The sequence below is a fragment of the Echinops telfairi genome, unplaced genomic scaffold (assembly GCF_000313985.2).
Source record: "Echinops telfairi isolate 266 unplaced genomic scaffold, ASM31398v2 ScPeMD7_44;HRSCAF=162, whole genome shotgun sequence".
In the NCBI taxonomy this organism is placed as follows: Eukaryota; Metazoa; Chordata; class Mammalia; order Afrosoricida; family Tenrecidae; genus Echinops; species Echinops telfairi.
The window spans coordinates 874,985-895,909 of record NW_022103942.1 but is presented as its reverse complement, the minus strand read 5'-3'; the positions used below and the strand labels follow the sequence as shown (position 1 = coordinate 895,909).

At 38.2% G+C, this 20,925-nt stretch overlaps 1 protein-coding gene across 2 annotated transcripts in view; it reads right to left on the bottom strand.

Annotated features, from left to right (window-relative positions):
• Positions 1 to 1,869: 1,869 nt before the first annotated feature.
• The window catches only part of ZMAT1 (zinc finger matrin-type 1), a 24,370-nt gene continuing 5,314 nt past the window's right edge, over positions 1,870 to 20,925 (bottom strand). Inside the window, exons 3-4 of one of the 2 annotated variants that reach the window (XM_045290615.1) lie at positions 5,643 to 5,742; positions 1,870 to 3,725 (exon numbers count right to left, since the gene is read on the bottom strand). In XM_045290615.1, the coding sequence (XP_045146550.1) occupies positions 2,420 to 3,725; positions 5,643 to 5,742 (1,406 nt within the window). In that variant the 3' untranslated portion in view covers positions 1,870 to 2,419. The remainder of the gene's footprint in view (positions 3,726 to 5,642; positions 5,743 to 20,925) is intronic. The other variant, XM_045290614.1, reaches the window with a different exon arrangement.

The following is a 20,925-nucleotide window of genomic DNA, read 5'->3' as shown; positions in this document are numbered from 1 at the left end:
AATTGCCATATTTGACTGAGTATAAAATTATTTGCTGCTATTTTCATGAACGTCTGCATTTATTTATATTATTTTGGAAAGATCACAGTAATTTGGTATATCTTAGTTAATATTTTTATCATATATAATTTTGACTCCCCCCAAACTTCAAACACAAAACAAACTTCTGAAAATAATATATCAATTCTAAAAATGTTATCAATTTTTTGAGTTGTGCTCAGAACAAAGAGATCTGACTTTTTTTTTTTTAAGGCTGATAGCCTACCTTTTCTATAATGGTTCTTCTTTTCCTGTTCCTTCACCAGTACACTTAATGTGTTAAAAATAAGGGAGGTGATATTATAGCACCTTATAACAAGCATTTTCATGGAAGAGAGTTAATGTGGGGGCCACCTCAATATCCCTGGGACTAGTCATTCAACCAAGTATGAATCCAACCAACCAGATTAGACTTTAGCTTCTATTTAACATTTGATCCAATAACAAAGGAAACAACAACAAAAACCCTACAAATTATTAAATATCTTGCCTAAATACAGTTAAGTCATTTCGTAAATTGATTTACTTCTCTCATAGGATTACTATATCAGGGAGATACTCTATTTTCATTTTCTTTCTCTTGATGACTTTGTGTTGGATTAGAATGGCAGTTACACAAACTCACACAACAAGTTGATGGCACACGGAGACCAGACCTAGGGCATTTGGATTCCCAGGCCATTCCTCTTCTTACTATATTGCAGTGGTGACTCAATGTTTACAGGAGGTGCTTATTGATAAAATGGAAAAACATCAGAATCAAAAAATGGTCAAGTTGAAACAAATGAAAGGTTGAAAGTTTTCCTTTTTCAGTTTCAAGTATTTCTTTTGTCATTTCTATTGCCTAAAACTGGGCTCAAGTCTGCATAGTAGAGCTTTATTAATTAGGATGTAGAAAAATGCAATCACTAAAACTATGCATACTGAATTCCCTAGATGTCCTAAGTACAAGATGCCCAAATATTACCCTCCCACTCCCCAAATAAAACTCCTTTACATACGACAGTATGTAGAAATTAGAACACTTTAATATAAACATTTCCAGAATATAGACTGATTTTATAGCAGTGCCTTTTGAAAGCTTTTCAAAACTATACCATCTAAGTTTATTATTACAACAGTTTCACTTTAGACTTTCAGAATTAGAAAATACAAAAATATACTGCCAGTTAGATTTAATAAAGGAAAAAATCAGCATAGATTACTTCATACATTTTCTTTGGAGAAAAACACAAAACGTAAACAGCCAACAAAAATCACACACCATCAACAGTAACATGAACCCATACAAACCATGGATTCTTCAATGTCGGGTTAAATATATCATTTAAAATAAAGAATCTCCCATGGTAAATAATGTACTACCACAGCAAGATTGAGAAAGACAATTAGAGATACCCCCATTGAGGGAAATTACATCACATGTAAGAAATATGGAACTTTTTAAAAAATAACTTGAGGGAAAGGCATATTGAATATAGTGAACCCTCGCCACTTCGCGCTTCGACTTCCGTGGCTTCACTCTGTCGCTGTTTTTGCGTAACAGCGCATGCTCTGTCATTACTGCCACTGATTGGCTCATACTGTACACGCTTGATGCCATAAATAAAATAATAAATAATAAATGATAATTGTAACGTCCAAAATGTTTTACTGTATTTTCCCTTTTTCGTTTAATAAATTGGGTAATACGAGTGTAATGGTGACTAAAGGGTGTTTTTTCATGTCCTCTATGCTCTAACTACGAAAATATTTGATTTACAAATAAGGAATCCTACTTCGCGGAATTTCATTTATCACTGTAGGGTCTAGAACCGATTAACCGCGATAAACGAGGGTTCACTGTACTTTGACTTCACTTGACTCTTAGAAGTTTCAAGTACCAATCCACCTAAGGCAAATCTAATAATATGAATTTCATCAAACCTCAATTTAAAAAAAAAATCAACATTGGGGTACCAGAACAAAAAAGTTTCAAAATTCAAGAATACATTCACCCCAGAGCATTGCCCTTTCCATTTTTCTTTAACAGGTTTCTCTTGTCTTTTCTGCCCTTGTTGTTGTTGGGTGCTACACAGTTAATTCTGACACTTGGCAACATCATGTGACAGCACAGGACTGCCACAAAGAGCTTTCCTGGATACAATCTCCATGGAAGCAGATTAACAGCTCCAGCGGAGCTGCTGGCTGAGTTTCTGCACTTATGTTCTTCTTTGCAGAAGCCTGGCTTAGACTTTAAAAAAATTTTTTTTCAATTCTTAAGCGTTCCTGAATTGATACTGATTATATACTCTTCTTCATTTCTTCAGCAGATGCTCCTATCTTTAGCAAAATCCTATCTTAACTGACTTCTTCATCCTTGGGTAAACAACGGAAAAGTTCAAAATCCAAGAATAGACTCATCCCAAAGCATTTCCTCTTCTGTCTTCTCTTCAACGTGTTTCTTTTTCTCTTTTCTGTGCCTATGTGCTTTCTCAGAGGCTGCACCGTGGCTTTTTTTCTTCTTTCGATGCTTAGGCTTTCCTGGACTAACACAGACTTCATCCGCTATCCCTTCCTTTTGTTGGATATTCTTGTCTTCTAAATTCGCACCTTCAAACCTTCTTTTTCGTTTATGCTTGGACTGCTCCTTCTCTGTCTTTTCTACTCCCTCTTCCAGATGCCTCCTTCTCTTTTGATGTCTCCGTATATGACCTGTTTGATTGTCACTGGCATTGTTTTCTGGGGAGGGGTCCTTGTATGATTCCGATTCTATATAGTATGGACTAGAGTCACTTTCCTGTTCACTAAGGCTCAAGTGTGCTGATTTTTCACAGTGTCTGGTGAGTTGATAGTTTATAGAGTCTAGTCTTTCTTTGCTCTCTTGACTTGGCAAGCAATGAGGTAGCTGGTTTTCTATTGTTTGTGAAGTATTGTGTGATTCTGTGCAAGCCTGAAAAGTCTCAAATGGGTACTTTTGCTCGCACATTTGATGGCTAGGTCTAAAATCTGTCATTTCTCTGTCCCCATGGGTTTCCACAGAGCGATGTTCGATCTTTCTGAAACATATCTTTGGTTCTAGTCCTCTAGCTTTCTGCTCTTTGATGTAATCTTCAAGCTCATCTTGAAAAGTGTCATATGTCCTCTTAGAAGGAGTTAGTGGCCTATATAATTTGTTTTCCACTGGTGAAATTGCACATGGTTCTTGGTGGGTCTGGAAAGGTGCAAATGATAATCTTTGTTCAAAATATCTATGCCTAGGTCCAGAATCAATCACTTCTTTGTACCCATAGGTTGCGATAAAGCTATCTTCCATCCTTATGAAACAGGGCTGTGGTTCTAATTCTTTGCCTCTCTGCATTTTAATGTTATCATCCACTTCGTCTATGAAAGAGTGAGACCTCTCCTGTGAATGAGCTGGTAAATACTGAAGTAACTGGTTTTCCCCTGCTTGAGAAATATTCTGTGGTCTTGGGTATGTTTGGAAATTCTCATATGAGAATCTTTGCTCAAACACTCTATGCCTTGGTCCAAAATGAAACACTTCTCCATACCCCCGAGCTTCCCCGGAGCTTGAGTCCATCTTTCTGAAACAAGAGTGTGACTCTAGTTCTCTGGCATTCTGCACGTTGATATCCTCTTCACGTTGACCTTGGCAAGTCCCTTGTGTTTTTGAATTCTTCACTAGACTGATAACAAGGGTTTCTCTGGAAAAAAGGATGGTAGAAAGTTCTTGTTATTAAATTATTTGGAATATTTTCTTTGTTCTCAAAATAGTGATCTCAGAAACTCTCAGAATTTTTAAAGATCACCTCAATATAAAAGCTCTGAATCATGACTTTTTATGCCAAAATAGCAGCAGGTAGTCAAATATCTCTTAGGGACTTCAAAATTTTTTCACAAAAAAATTCTTAAGACTGGAATTAAAAGAAGAATGAGTATAAAGCAGATGGTATATCTGATGGCCTTGTAGTACTAAAAATGTGAGTTCTTGGTTGGAAATATAGGTGAGGACCAAAACTATTTAATATTCTGATGGATGGCCAATGAGCCCCGGTGGCACAGTAGTTAAGCACTCAGCTGCTAACCTCACAGTCAGCAGTTGGAACTCACCAGCCTCTCTGTGGGAGAAAAATGCAACCATCTGCTTCCACAAAAGTTCCCATTGCCATGGGGTTGGTTCTGACACGTTGCAACCCTATGTAGGTTTTCCAAGAGTGCAACTCTTCCAAAAGTGAAAAGATGGGGGTCAGACCTCCTGCTCTTTCTCCTGTGGAACAGCTGATAGGTTGGAACTACCTGCTTGACCTTGCAATTAGCAGCTCAACACCTCACAGCACCACGAGGGTTCTCTTCCTTAACAGTTACAGCCTTGGATACCCTATGCAGCAGTTCTACTCTATCTATAGCAGTGGTTCTCAACCGGTGGGTTGCGACCCCTTTGGGGGTCGAACGACCCTTTCACAGGAGTTGCCTAAGACCACTGGAAAACAGATAAGTATTTCACAATATCTAATTACATATTGTTTTGTGATTAATCACCATGCTTTAATTATGTTCCATTTGTAACAATGAAAATACATCCTGCATATCAAATATTTACATGACAATTCATAACAGTAGCAAAATGACAGTGATGAAGTAGCCATGAAAATAATTTTATGGTTGGGGGGGGTCACGAGAAGATGAGGAACTGTAGGAAAGGGTCACGGCATGAGGAAGGTTGAGAACCACTGCTCTATGGGGTCATGGTAAGTCAGAATTGAATCGATGGCAATGAGTTTGGGTTTGGGTTTTGATGGATGGTCTGACCTGCTTGTCACATCACCTTCTGAAATTTCCACTAGTCAGTTTCTTGTATACATTTACAAATGTGACAAGTTATTTATTTGGGGACACTTTGAGTCTTCTATTTAAAATCTAAATAAAAATTAATTTGGTGAGTAAGACAGTTTAGCTCCCCCCAAAATGTAAACATTTTCTACTAGAATGAAATAATTTAACAGGAATACTTTCATTGGAGAAACAGCCAACCAAATACACAGCAGTTAAATCCCTTTCTGTCTTGCTACTGGGCTTGCCTAGTCTTTAATTTTCCTTCCAATCATCCCTCCATAAAATAACAGAACCGGTCGAACTAAATATTTAATGAGCTTTTATTGTGTACCAGGGCCAAGCACCTAACACATAGTATTTCATGTCATTAAAACAACCTTATAACAGTTGTCCAGAGTTACATACTTGTTAGAAAGGTGGGTCCATATTCAACAGCAAATAATTTTGTTTTAACTTTTTTATTTCATTGGGAGAATGATGCCCACAGACTCCCTAAAACTAAGCGAATCTTCCAAGGATTCTCCGAATTTATATGATTACCCTGAGAATATCACTTTAACATCCTCCAAAAAGGAATAATGCTGTCTGATCAAGAAGGGCACCAGCAAGCCAGCTCTGCCAATACATAACAATGCCTAGGGTATTCACTGGAAGATGCTAGGATATGCGACAAATTCAGAATCAATTCATAAAGAATTAATGCCTAAAGTCTGTACAATATATGTAAGGGTACTTGACAGAGGCGCTGGTCTTTGGTGTTATAGAAACATTTGCGCAACAATACATACCTGATTTGATGTTCATTTCCTCGCATATGGGACCGGAACATTTCTGAAGATGTAAAGATAATACTACAAATATGACAAATGTAAGGTCTCATATAAAATGCTGAAAAAACAGAAAGTTCAAGTTCAGATGGTCAGTAGAGTACACTGAGAATCTCATGATGTTACCATTGGAGGGTAATGAAATTAGCCTCTTTGAGCTCATGCCTTCTAACTTAGAGTGGAGAATCCTTTCAAGTTTATCACATTGCTTCTGCAGACATGATTCCTTTCCTAAGAAGTTACTATCTTCCTGCTAGCATTGCTACACGGATGTCCACCAGGCACCTGAAATGTAACATGTCCAAACAACCACTGCTTCTTAATCCTTCAACAAACAAAATTCCTTTTTTCAGCACAACCCACCTTCTTCTTTACTGCCAATCCAAACCCCAAAATAAAACCAATAAAAAGTATATTTTAAACTCTCTAATCTGGAATCACTGTAGTGCATTAGTTTACCCAAAGTAATTTCAACAGACAGATATGGTTATAAGATAAAAACCAATTGTTGAGAATGAGGGGGGTCGGAGCAGAGACCCAAAGCCCATCTGTAGACAATAGGACATCCCCCCACAGAAAGGTCACAGGAAAGGGATGAGTCAACCAGGGTACAGTATAGCACTGATGAAACACACAATATTTCTCTGGTTCCTTGAGGCTTCCTCACCCCCCACTATCATGACCCCAGTGCTGCCTATCACTTTGGACTAGACCGGAGCATGTGCACAGGTACAGATGAGAGATAAGCGCTCATGACACACGGAATCCAGGCACAGGAACGGGAATAGCGATACCAGAAGGGTAGGGGGAAGGTAGGGAGAGGAGGGGAGGAAGGGGAAACCAATCGCGATGAACGAAAAATAATCATACACACCTCTCCAGGGGGATGAACAATAGAAAACCATGGGGGAAGGGAGACAGCAGTCTGTGTAATATATGAAAATAATAATAATAACTTATAATTTATCAAGGGTTCATGAGGGTGGGGAGGAGAGGGAAAAAAAGAGGATCTGATACCAAGGGCTCAATCGAAAGTAAATGTTTAGAAAATAATGATGGCAACATATGTAAAAAAATACTTGATACAATTGATGTATGGATTATTTTAAGAGTGGTAAGAGCCCCCAATAAAAAGATCCTTTAATAAAAATAAAATAAAACCAAAATAAAAACTGAAAGCAAATTTTACAGCATTACTAACTGCCATTTCATAATGAATCAAATACTGTAGAATAGAGACCCTATATAATCTACCTACATATTCTGCTTCTTCGGTAGAATTGGAAGCAGGAGGTCTATTTCTATGTTCTTAATATCATCATCCTCTCATTTTCTCTTTGGTTAGAAAAAGCAAATTAAGAAATTTCATAAGCCAAATATAAAAAGAATTTTATCCAAATAAAGAAACCACAAAACTGAGGATATTTTAAGGATAACCAATTTTATTTTATTTTAAATCCTCCAACAATCTAATAATTTAAAGACTAACCAAGGGCTATTCCCAAAATGTGCGAATTACTGTAAAGAAGAAAGGAAGATGTCAATTTTGGAGAGTTTGAGAACTGTGCCCACTCATGAGATGTACTCTATTGTGGACCCAGAAGAGTTCATTAGGTTTTACCAAAGCCTGAATGAATGATTCTTCAGAATTATCATGTGCTCTGACTTCATGGTCACTGAGTTATTTTCTGATTATACTTTGGTTTACCAGATTTTCTTATATTAAGAAGAGAATTCCTTGGATGACAGACACAAAACTTGAAAATCAGAAATATGCCCATGTCTCCTCCTACCATTAAATAAATACTAGTTATCAACATATTAAATTTAAACTAAAATGTTTCTCAGACCACTTTGATAAGGAATACATGAGATATTAGTTTAAAATATAGATTGTTAGTCCCCTCCCCTGAAGAATATAGTTCACTTTGTCTAAGATAGAGCCAGAGAAGCTGTATTTTAACAAGTGATTATTATCAGAAAATTGGGAAGAAATATAAACCACCTATCTTCCTAGTTCATTGGTTACTTATCAGCCTCTTCAAAGTTTGTTTGTGGTTAGTGAGTCCCTGATTCGAGACTGGTTGATTTTGAAAAGTATGACATCCTATATAGCAAAGTAAGCATTAAATCCAGGATCCTACATCCTCAGAACAAGCTTTTCCAAGGAGAGTATTACTATCCAACAGCATAGATTTTGAGAGCACTAAAGTTATAAAAGAAAAGCAAGAGTCCTGGTTTCCCCCCTACATCAATGGTTCTCAATACTGGTTACACATTAGAATCATGTAGCAAACATCATTCATTTTGAGGCTCCACATCAGAATTAAATCAGAATCCCTAGGTGTGGAAACTAGAGTTTTGGTACCTTTTTAAAGCTTAGCAAATATTTTACCGTGGAATCATGGTTGATAAATAGTGCCCTAGATAATAAAACCAATGATCTTTATTTGATGATGAACTTAGATTGTAATTCAGAGATTTTTATATTTGTTTAGTGCTCATAATAATAAAATTCCTCCAAAGTTGATTCAAAAATGACGTTGAAGATAAGAGTATAATATGGATAATTTAGGGGTTTTGAAATAGCTGCAGTCACATATGAAATAGCCAAAAGCATTTCTTAAAAAAATGCAAAAGGGGGACAGAGAAAAAAGTGCTGTATACAAACACTCCGGCGGTGAGGTCCAGGTAGTATGGCAGGGGCCAGACCAAATCCAGGGGTACATATGGTAGCCAACTATAAAGGAGGGAGGGGGAGGAAAGGAGAAAAAAAGAGATGTGTGGCAGGAGAATAGGGCACTGACCCACCCAAGGGGAGGATACTATTTGTGTCTCTACAGGGAAAGAGGGACCAGACTTAAATCCAGTGTTCCAGGAAGTGAATGCAGCATGCCGGCATGGAGAGGGGAGCTAGTGGAGGGGCCTGAGGGCTTGGTCCCCATACCAGCTACATGGACAACTGGCCCTCCACCCAGAAGAATTTACTTTAGAGGACAGCACTGAAGCTGCAGCTAGCGGAGAGGGACATGTCTGATCAGAGCAAACGGGAACAAATGAATGGGGAGGAAGAGAGAGTGGAGCACATCCTAACCCACCAGGCCTGGAGGACGATATCCCTGCTCTGAACAGCCAATGCACAGAGTGGACCATATATGGCTGATGACACTGTGAGACACGACGTCCCTCGCTGACCCATGGCCCTACAGGGGACAACACTGGAGACTCAGTGTTGAGATTGGCCCGGACTGACCCCACAACACAGAGGCAAAACACTAAAGGTGTGCGGCAGAACAATGAGGGGAGCAGAGCAGGGAGCTCCCGAGGGAGTGCAAAGGATAGACTCTGGGGCCAGAGCATGGCACCCCATCGAACTTTACTGGAGGACAAGCCTAGAGGTCAAAAATCAGACCTTGATATATTTACAGTTTTTTCTTTCTTTTGAAAATTTTTAAATTTTTTTCTTTTTTTAAAATTAATCCATTATTTTATGGTCATTGGTTTTCTTTTTTGTTGTCATTGTTGTGTTCTCTTTTGTCACTTTGTCTTGCTATGCCTTGCTTTTTGGTGCATATTATTATCCCTACAGATCTACCTAGATAAGATAGGTTGGATGAACAGTCTGGAGGAGAAAACAACGGGATCGATGGTTCGGACATGGGAGAGGGGGAGGCGGGAGTAAGGAGGTGGTGTTGACCAACCCAGGGACAGGGGAGCAACAAGTGATCCAAAATTAGTGGCAAGGAGGGTGTGAGAGGCCTGGTAGGGATTCAGCAAGGGCAATGCAACCGAGAGAAATTACTGAAACCCAAATGAAGGCTGGGCATGATAGTGGGACAAGAGGAAAGCGAAAGGAAATAGAGGGAAGAACTAGGAGACAATGAGTATTTGTAGAGGTCTAAATACAGGCATGTACATATGCAAATATATTTATATAGAATGTTGGGGAAATAGATCTACGTGCTTATATTTATAGGTTTAGTATTAAGGCAGCCGATGAACACTGGACCTCCACTCAAGTACTTAATCAATGCAAGAACCCTTTGTTCTATTAAATTGGCATTCCATGATGCACACCTTCCCAACACTATCCCTGAAAACAAATGGGTGCATAAGCAATGTGGTGAAGAAAGCTGATGGTGCCCGGCTATCAAAAGATATAGCGTCTGGGGTCTTAAAGGCTTGAAGATAAACAAGCAGCCATCTATCTCAGAAGTATCAAAGCCCACATGGAAGAAGCACACTAGGCTGTGTGACCACGAAGTGTAGAAGGAACCAGGTATCAGACATCAAAGAACAAAAAATCATATCAGTGGGTGCCCACCTTCCTGATATGATCGCTGAAGACAAATGTGTACATAAGCAAATGTGATGAAGGAAGCTGATGGCGCCCGTCCATTAAAAGATATAATGTCTGGGGTCTTAAAGGCTTGCATATAAACAAGCAGCCATCGAGCTCAGAAGCAAAGCCCACATGGAAGAAGCACACCAGCCTGTGTGACCAAGAGGTGTTGAAGGGATCAGGTATCAGGCATCAAAAACCAAAAAAGTCATATCATTGTAAGTGAGGGTGAGTGCAGAGTGGAGACCTAAAGCCCATCTGTAGGCAACTGGACAACCCCTTACTGAAGGGTTTCGGGGAGAAGACAAGCCAGTCAGGGTGCAGGGTAGCAATGATGAAACATACAAGTTTCCTCTATTTCGTAAATGCTTCCTCTCCCCACTATCATGATCCCAATTCTACCTTACAAATCTAGATAGACCAGAGGATGTACATTGGTACAGACAGAAGCTGGAAACACACGGAATCCAGGTCAGATGACCCCCTTCAGGACCAGTGGTGAGAGTGGCGATACCTGGAGGGTGGAGGGAAGGTGGGGTAGAAAGGGGTAACTGATTCCAAGGATCTACATCCTCCCTGGGGGATGAGCAACAGAAAAGTGGGTGAAGGGAGATGTCAGACAGTGTAAGATGTGACAAAATAATAATTATTTATGAATTTATGAAGGGTCCATGAAGGAGGGAGAAGGGGGGAGGCAGGGGGAAAAGTTAGGAGCTGATAATAAGGGCTCAAGTAGAAAGCAAATGTTTTGAGAATGATGATGGCAACAAATGTACAAATGTGCTTGACACAATGGATGGATGTATAGATTGTGATAAGAATTGTACGAGCCCCCAATAAAATGATTTTTTTTTTAAAAGTATTACTGGAACTGTGCCTTGTTGACTATTACCTTAGCACTTGATTTTTTTTTTCACATAGAAATGTTCCTGACCTTTTTCTAGGCTACAGACCTCTTAGAATAAAAAAGAAAAGACTTTCAATGAGAAGGAGTGACACATTGGCTGCAAAATTGGGCTCCTGTAATTTAGCAATGGATGTGAGGATAGCAGAGAATGGAGCAATGTTTTGTTCTGGTATACCCAGGGTTTCTATGAGCCAGACCAGACTCATAGGCACCTAGCAACATGATGAACAAAATGTAAACCCTTTTTATGGTGCCAAGGTCAACGTTCCTGGTGTAATCCTCCTAGAACCTGCCTCCACTATGATTCCCAATCTCACTAGTCTTCTACCTCAGCATCTGCTCCTTGACCCTGTCAAGTTTCACTGCCCTTGGTCTTGCTAAGATTGTTTATTTTTGAGTTATGTCAGAAATGCAGGATTGTTTGCATCTTGTACTTTTCAGAATCTTCCATAACTTAACACTTGTAGGATCCACTTTTCTTATCCTAGCCCTATCTCACAATTTCCCAAATTATTTTCAGAACACCGATTTAGGAAATGCATGCAAAAGGATCACTTTTAAAAATGCCACTAGGGTTCCACTTAACACATGCACGGCTTTATACTAAACCAACTAAATACCTGTGATAAGTGGATGGCTGCAGACAAATTTACTGATATACATGTCCTAGTCTCATTAGGGTACCTTTAAAAGGCAAAAGGTAGTTTATGCGCCATGAGAAAATGATTTTGAGGTCAGGGCTAATGTCAAGTTTTTAGCAAAACTCAACGGGACATCCTCCTAAATCATTGAAGCTTTGCAACAAGTTGATAGGAATGTGGTCCACATAGAACAACAGTTTTTAAATGGTTTGAACTTTTAAAGGAGGGTTAAGAAGATCTCAAAATGAAGAGAGGAAAGAACTAAAAGCTTGTCTTAAAACAAGCGAACGACTAAGTGAACCATCAATCAAATCCACATGGAAGATGCACACCAGTCTGTATGATCCAAAGACTGAAAACAATAAAATACAAATCTGAAGGAGGGAGCCAGCTTAAATTCTGAACACCCAATTCGCAGAAGGCTATGGATGATGGTGGAAGCTCAAAATCCACTTTCAGGGTTCTCACATGGATTAAACCTCCAGTGAATCAGTGAATCCCCAGTGATCATAATCCAGGGATGTGAATAGCCTTACTATCAGACAGAGAGCATTGTAAGGTCGATTACAGCAGATGGAGTTAGGTTAAATATAAGGCCTTATTATTTGTTCTCCCCTTGATTCATTTTAAATTTGTTTCAGCTTTTCATATTTTCTGCTTTCTTTTTGACTGGGGTTTTTCTCGGTTTTGTTTGTTTCTTGTTTTTGGTTTGTATGCTTTTCTGTATATGAAAGCCAGGATTGGTAAGTCTACAGACCCAGTAACTGTATTAATAATTATCTCAGGACATGGAAGGAGAGGATGGGAGCAGATAGGAAGTTAACAAAAGTGAGTAAAAGACAGAACAAAATGTTCTGAAATTGATGGTGGTGGTGATCTCACAATTCTTAATATTACTGAACTATTAAAGGGTATGAATTATGTGCCAATAAAACTATTTTAAAAATACAAGAAAGACCATTATCTGAAGAAACTGACTAAAATCCAAAATCTGGTAAAAAGATGAGCACGGAATTACATCAATGAAATGGTTGGGATCTCACATGGTTTGACATTTTCAATTCTAAGCTAGTTCTTGGACTCAGCAAGTGTTGGTTAGATGAGTGCCAAAAATTCTGAATGAAATCAGCTGGCTCAGAGAGTTGATCTTTCCATCAGTCTTTTAAAGGAAGTTCAAAGCTAACGAAGACAACTTTATGAAACCAGAGAAAAGTCTTGGTTGTAACTATACGATCCAGGAAATAAGGTTCAATCAAAACAGTGACTTCCAATATTCACATTTTCTCAGCTTTTAAAGATGTTTTAGTTCTGAAGACATAGTAAATGAATGTTATTTAACTCTGTGCCCTGTGTCTAATCCTCACTGTTTTCTTAAACAATATTCAGTTTTTAATACGTATAAATGTACATCTCATGTATTTCAACTTAAAAATCCTAACCATATCCTTCTTATCTCAATAGTATTTCAAATTCTCCACCATTGGCCAGTTTAATGATACTATTACTAGGATTACCAAAGGCTGCATGGAAGTTACTTGCATTACCTTTCAAACACCTGATAAAACTGCCACTAAAATAGAACAAGGATACACACAAACCCTCGATATGTGAATTAATTTTGAGGTCCCACTTTAAGTCCTAGCCAAAAACAATCAGTTCTTATGATATAGCCCTGCTTGATAAATCACTGAATATATGAGTCTATAGCAGTGTGGTGAACAAATCAGATGGTGTCTAGCTATCAGAGAGAATACTATCTGCGGTCTTAAAAACTTGTCTTAAAACAAATAGCCATCTAAGTGAGGTGTTGGCTAAGCCCACAAGGAAGAAACAGATAAACCTGTGTGATCCAAGGATTGTAAATAATAAAATTCAAGACCAGAGGAGAGAATTGTATTAGAGTTTAAATTCAGAGCACTTGCTTTTGCAGAAAGTCCAAAATCCATTTGTAGGATCGCTACAGGAATTAGGCCTTCATTGAATTTCCTTGGACCATTCACCAGGGATGTGGATAGCCTTGCCCTCAGAGAGAGGGCATCAGAAAAGGAATTGATGCAGACAGAATTAGGTTAAATTTTTAAATCTTAGCATCTGTTTTCCCTTTCGACCGATTTTCAATTTACTGTATTTTATAAAAATTATTATCTTCTGTCTTTGGAATTGAAGTTTTTCTGTGTTTTTATTTTGTTATTGTTGTTGGGGTTGGGTTTTGTATGGTTTTCTTTGTATGAAATATAGTACAGGTAAATCTTTAGATATAGTAAGCAGACTAATAGGTTCTTAGGGTTATGGCAAGGAAGTTTGGGAGAAAATAGGGAGCTAATAACTTTGAGTATAAAAATGAGGGAAATGATTTAAAATTGATTGTGGCAATGATGGCACACCTTTTATATATTCAAACCATTGAATTATTTTTAAAATGCTAAATTTGTAGTGAGAAAAACAAAACAAAACAGTGGCTTCCAAGGGTAGCTACTGGGCCAGTTAAATACATGGCAGAGAGGTCAGCTAAGAAGGTAATGGCGACTGGTTTGGGGGATTCCAAAGGGTTAATATTGATAGACGTTTCTCACAAGACACAGGAAAATCATGGAAACTTATTAGGAAGACGTTTTCAGAAAACTAAAAACTATATTGTGAGAAAAACCCCATAAGGTTGCACTGAAAAATGTTTTTCATTGTGACAGCTGTTTATTCTTCAAGGGAAATAAGGGCTGTTCTACAGAAATTTCATTGGGAAACCTTAACTCATTAATCCTACATCCCTGATCTTGTCCCTTCAGAATTCTTTTCATTCCCCAAATTCAAAGAGCCTTACAAAGGAACATTATTTGGGTCCCTCCAGGATGTGTAAATTGCCATTCTAATGTGGTATAAATCAGAGGGAATTGGGGCGGGGGGGGGGGGCGGTTACCAAAATAATAAAAAAACAACTGCCATCAAGTACATTCTGACTCATAGTGACCCTAGAAGGCAGGGTAGAACTGTCCCTGTGGTTTCCAAGGCTGAGAATCTTCATGGGAGATGACAGCCTCATCTTTCTCCCGACTAGGGGCTGATGGGTTCAAGCTGCTGACATTTGGTTGGCAGTCTAATGTATAACTGACTATGCCACTAAGGCTCCTTGGAAGAAGTATTAGAAGGATGGAACTATTGACTTCAGACGTGTATAGACCTAGATGGAGGATATGTCAGAAACTATAGCTTTATATTTTGGGATTTTTGGCTTGTTTAATAAAAGTTTCCATGATGTTGTAGTAACGATCTTTTAGTTATTCTTGCATTAATAGTCTAATCTGAGCCTTATAATCTAATTTGGGCCCCACATTGGAATTAAATGGGGGAGTTTTACAAAGATAAAATATTGATGCCTATATCACACAGATTCTAATGCAACTGATTTAATGGACAGATTGAGCATTAGTATTTCTAAAAGTTCCCTATATGATTGTAATGTGTAAACATCACTGAGAATCACTGGTATAAAGCCTTAAATGGGGATAAAGACAAGCGAGAGCTATATATGTTAAAATGTTGCTTAATGTGTGATTTCTCTTACAAAAAACATAGAAACATCCATGTAATTGATTTAAATTGATAGAAGAAAAACATTTTTAAAAACTAATATTCACTGATATCTATCTTTTTTTTCACTTCATCCTCATTCAATCCTGTTTAATTATTTTAATTTTATATCTGAGGAACCTGAAGTGTAACTGGGCTAGTGACTCAGAACATATTAGTAAATCTATGCTAACCTTTGTATATAACACTATCTTTCAATAAACAATTAGCAAATAAGAATTGAGATAGAATTAGGTACTAGTTACTCTACAAAATATTAAGTATACTGAAGAATAAAGTATAACTCCTTATCTGAAGGAGGTGAATTCAGTTGAGGGGTTATAACAAATCATTATTAATGTATAGTAAAGCCTATACAAAATCAGAGAAATGGAAGACTACCAGAATTAGAAAAATGAGGAAATTGGTGGTGGATTTTGAAAAGCAGAGACAAAAAAAAGCATGATTTGTTGAATTAAAATAATCTGTCTAAGAAACACTGAGCACCAATGTGCTAGGGGTACATAATGAACACAACAGCCAAGTTCTCACAAACTCAATGTTAAGAAGCAGATACATGAACAGACGATTTCAATCATATTTGTTAAAAGGTAAGTGAAGTATGCATAAAGAATATGGTAGTCCAAACAAGCAGAAGCACTTAATTACTGAATGGTGGCTTGGCTCAACTTGAGAGAATTAAAATTAGGAAATTTGAGGAAAAGAGTTGAGCAGACCACTGTAGGCAGAGGGAATGGCATGAAAAACAGTTTATAGGAACTTCTTGTTGTATAATACAAAGAGATCAGATGGGAAAGGTAAAAAGGGATCAGACAAAAAAGAGGCTTATATGTTATTCTAATGAACTTAGTCTTTATTCTGTGGGTTGGAAATCCTCAAGTGGTTTAAGCAGTATGTGACGTGGTGCGTTTTACAAAGATCTCTCCTCTGCCTACAATCTGAAGGATGAAGAGGGAACCTAGAAATAATGAGGTCAGAGTTTTGAGACAAATATATAGGAAAAGCTGATGAAGGCAAGGACTTGAAAGACCATCATAGGGATAGAGATAAATATCAATATTGGACCAATCTCTAGTTTAAAAAATGGAAACACGTAATGACTGATTGAATGTGGGTGATAGAATGGGGAAAAATGAATCTAAATTAGTCTAAGACAACTCCCAGCATCCTAGTTTGACAATGAGTGGGTCGTGGTACCATTAACTGAAATCAAAACTTCAGAACAATTGCTTCTGAGTAGCAATAGTGAGTGTGAATGTGGACCTATAAAGTCTGAAAAGTTAGTGAGACTTCCATGTAAAGGTGTCCAGCAGGCAATTACATGTAGGAATTTGTAAGATATAAGGGAAGTCAGAGATTTTGGAGATCAATATGAAAGGAAAACCATCAGCATTAATAAGAGCTCTTGTGGACAATGTATGGATGAAGACAGAAATAGTAGTAACATAATGATAATATCTTGGATAATGAGGAAGAAGAGTCCAAGAAAAGGTCATGAAATAAAGACAGATGTGTAAGGATGAACAAGAGTAGCGTCAAAAGCTCAAAGGAAGCATACATTTTCAAAGAGGAAGATTGGTGAATGGAGTCGTATTCAGTAGAGAGGTCCAATAACACAAGGGCATTGGATTTGGAAATGGGTTACCGAGTTGGGCTGCTAACCACAAGATTAGCAGTTTAAAGCCACAGCCATTTCATGGGAGAAAGATTTACAGTCTCAGAAACCCAGAGAGGCAGTTGTACTCTTCCCTAAAGAGCCACGATGTGTTGTAATTGACTTAACTCTGTGAGTAGTAGTTTCGGTGGGATGATTATGTGGTAGACCTACGGCTGTGACCCACACAAATGACAGTGAGTGGAGGAGGAATGGATAAAAAATGAAGACAATAATAAGAGATTATACTTGTAAAATACACTTAGCTAAGAGATGGAGGGGAAATTTTGGTAACTAAAGGAAGGGAACTCAATTTTAAGGGAGGATATGATCATGGCAAAATATTGGGTAATCCACATTTGATGGTTACTTTTTTTTCTTGATGAGCTAAGAAAAGCTTGTCTGAAGAGTATGAGGAGAGAAAGGCAGGAGAAGAAAGTCTTAAAGAATATCAATTTATAAACTATCAAGGGCTCATGAGGGAGGGGGGAGCGGGGAGGAAGGGGAAAAATGAGGACCTAATGCCGGGGGATTAAGTGGAGAGAAAATGTTTTGAGAATGATGTACAAATGCGCTTTACACAATTGATGTGTGTATGGATTGCGATAACAGTTGTATGAGCCCCTAATAAAATGTTTAACAAAAAAAGAGGGGAAAAAAAAGAATAGCACAGGTTTTAAATCTTTGCTGAAGGAAAACCAGGGAAATGATTAAGGAGGACTAAAATTAAAATTAAGTTGTATATCAAAACTCTGTAGAGTTACCTTATCTCTGTACCACCACTACCATCAGTTGTCATCTAATCAAGAACTGTGCTCCATTGAGTTTTCAATGACTGATTTTTTTGGTCAAAGGATATTATTAGGTGAGGTGCCTCTGGGTGAACTTGAACTTCCAACCTTTCATTTAGCAGCCAACCACGTTGACTACTTGTGCCAACCAAACACTCCATTCAATCTCTGGTAAAATATGAGAATAATCCAGGGTTGACATCTTGCTACTAGATATTAACAGAACAATAAGGTATAGGCAAAAGCCTTGAAGAAGGTTGTTATAATTATAGTGTCAGGTGATGGTAGTGGAAATTGAATGGGAGAGTACAGAACATAGAAATATTTCTAAGAAGACTTGAGAAGACTTAGTGATGGGTAGGATATAGAGATCTGAAGAGTCAAAAACACCTTCAAAGATTCATGCATAAATAATTGTATTACTGGAAAAGACAGGAAATGTGGGAAATTCAGGTTCATTTTAGAAAAGACTATTAATTCAGTTTTAGGTATATTAAGTTTTAGGTGAAGAAAACGTGCAAAAATATGGCAAGTAATTAGTTTAAATAAATAAATAAAATGAATAAAAAGTATATATATACTTTAGTCCCATATCACTAAGGGAGCCACTCCTGTGCTAATGAGAACTGGGGCTGGGTGAGGGACATGAAGAAAGCAGTGAGGAAGACGAAGAAAAAGCGGAAAGATATATGATATGGGGAGAAACAAAACACAGCAAATGGAGAGTAAGGCAGAGATAGAAAGAGGAAGAAAATGGGTGAAGAGAAAAATAGGATGGTACATATCAAATTATTTTTGTAGTGCCACTTACTCACATGTAGTATGGCAAGTTGCCACTGTTCATTTAAACTCTCATAATCACAATACCACTATTAAAAAATTATCCACTTATTTTTAAAATATCTACTACTCCCCAAATGGACTAGTAGATAAGGCTGAAAAGTTACCTTTTGAGCTTTAGCTTCAGAAGTTAAATAAAAATGATCTCAATTAACTTTTGCTGTTCATCAGTCCACACCCAGGGCGAGATTTTAACCCAAACCTACTTCCTTGACTCTAATAGGCTTGGAACTTCAGACCAGAGTACTAAAATGGCTCTCCTTTCAGAAGTGACAAGAAAGTACATACTTCTTAAAGCTGACGCCGTTCACATTTACCCAATGCCTTTAAACTAGAAGCCACTTATTTCAGATACCCTTAGCTCAGCAGTAGCAAAAGCACCCTAATTGTTGGAACTTTGTTAGCCATTTCCCCAAACATTTACCACCTACTTCCAGAAACCTTACCATTTGTATTTCTACACTTTCCTAAATAAACATTCTTTAAAATTATACTTTAAAACCTAGATCTCTATATAGCATTATGTTGAATAACAAGTAGAAAACCGACATAGTCCAAGTAAAGAGTAATTTTTCAATAAGTAAAAAGAAATCATGTTCAGGTATTCCCATATTGCATTAGTCTCTACAGCGGCAGGTCTACGCTGTGCCAGTTTCGGTCTTCAACACTGGAAATGAAGATGAGTTCAATGAAGCGCCTTCCTTTCAGCGACCTTACATTATAAAGAGGGAAAACATGCATGAAGAGCTAGTGAAGAGTAGTCGTGAAGGAGTGCAAAGGTTCCAAGAAGGCAGCATGTTAAAGAATTAATAGGAAATAATCCAAATATGAATTATGTGGGGCTATTTCAGGCCAAGTGAACAACATGAACAAGGACACACTGACAAGAAATAGGGAAATGGCTCAGGAAACCATGAGCGATTTGTTCTTACTAACCCACATAGAGTGTGGGAGGAAAGAGTTGAGGATAAGCCTCGGGAAGGTAGGCAGAGACAAGATGGTAGAAAGCTGAGGGACTTAGAATTTTTCCTTTAAGCATGGAAAAATAGTGAAGGATTTTAGAGCAGAGGAATGACATAGAAAGATTTGTACCTTAGGTAAAATACTCTAAGCAGTAACATTAAGGGTGGATTTGGAGGCAGGAAGAGTGTTTGGGAGACTGTGTAATATCCAAAGACACCACTTCTCAAAACGTCTTGTATGCATACAAATCACTCAGGTTCTGAGTACGTTTTGATTCAGTAAATCTCTGTGTGTGGAGCTGGGGTGTGTGTGTGTGTTGCTGAATTGTTAATCTTATATTAAATTCTCAGCTGGTTCATAGAGTAGCACAGCTCCAGGAATGAGCTTGAGGACCTAAACTTGTGAAAGAGAAGCAGAGCTACTCACCCAGTGCCATTGAGTGGTTTCCAATGTACACTTGTGACCTTAATGGACAAGAGTTGAACTGATCCCTAGGATTTCCAAGACTGTAGATCTTTATGGGGCCAGACAGCCTCAACAAGAAATCTCAAATCTGCCCATGGATTTGAAGCACGTACTTCATGTTTAGCAGCCCAACACTTAACCTATTGGATCACCAGACTCGGATAGGGATAGTAATGTTTAGTAGGTAAAACAGTCATGTCTTAAGGCTTAATGAGATACAGAAAATAAAGAAGGTGGTGATGGTGGTGGATTCAAGTTAATTGCAGGTCTCTACCTTGAACAATTGTGTATTATCGCCATCGACTGATTTAGAGAATACTGGAGGAAGGTTTCTTGTTGGGGCTGTCACGTAAACACCAGGCTGCTAACCACAAGCTTGGAGTTTCAAACTCCTTAGCCCTGCTCTGCAGGAGAAAGGCTGTATGCTACCACAAAAATATACAAAGCCTCAGAAATCCTATATAGGGTTGCTATAAATCAGAATACATTCGATGGCAAGTGGGTATTGGGGAGGAAGCGCAAGCTTGAGATGAGAAAATCTTGTATTCAGTTTGGGACAAACTGCATTCGAAATGGTCACAAGACCTTCAGCTGATGCAGTGTAGTTGCCAATTGGATATGTGAGTCGAACATTTTACAGAAAACCCACCAGCATACAGATGACAGATACAAGAAAACAAGGGAATCAATTAGATCATGTGTGCAGAGTGAGAACAGTGTGTGGAGAATGGAATTATGGAATAGATACACTTAGGTAATGAATTAAAAAAGAAAAAGCCCACAAAGAAAACATGAAGAAGAAAAGAAAAAAAAAATGAACCCCCTTCCCCCGAGAAGTTATTTAAAAGGATGGCACTGAATCCACAGCTCCGGGAGAAGGATATATCTGACCAGAGCACACAGGAGCAGATGACGGAGAGGAGGAGAGACTGGAGCACATCCTGGCCCACCAGGCCTTAAAGACGATGACCCCAATTAGAGCAGCCAGTCCACAGAGAGGACCACATGGCCAGCCCCACTATGAGACATGATGCCCCTCACTGACCCATGGCCCTG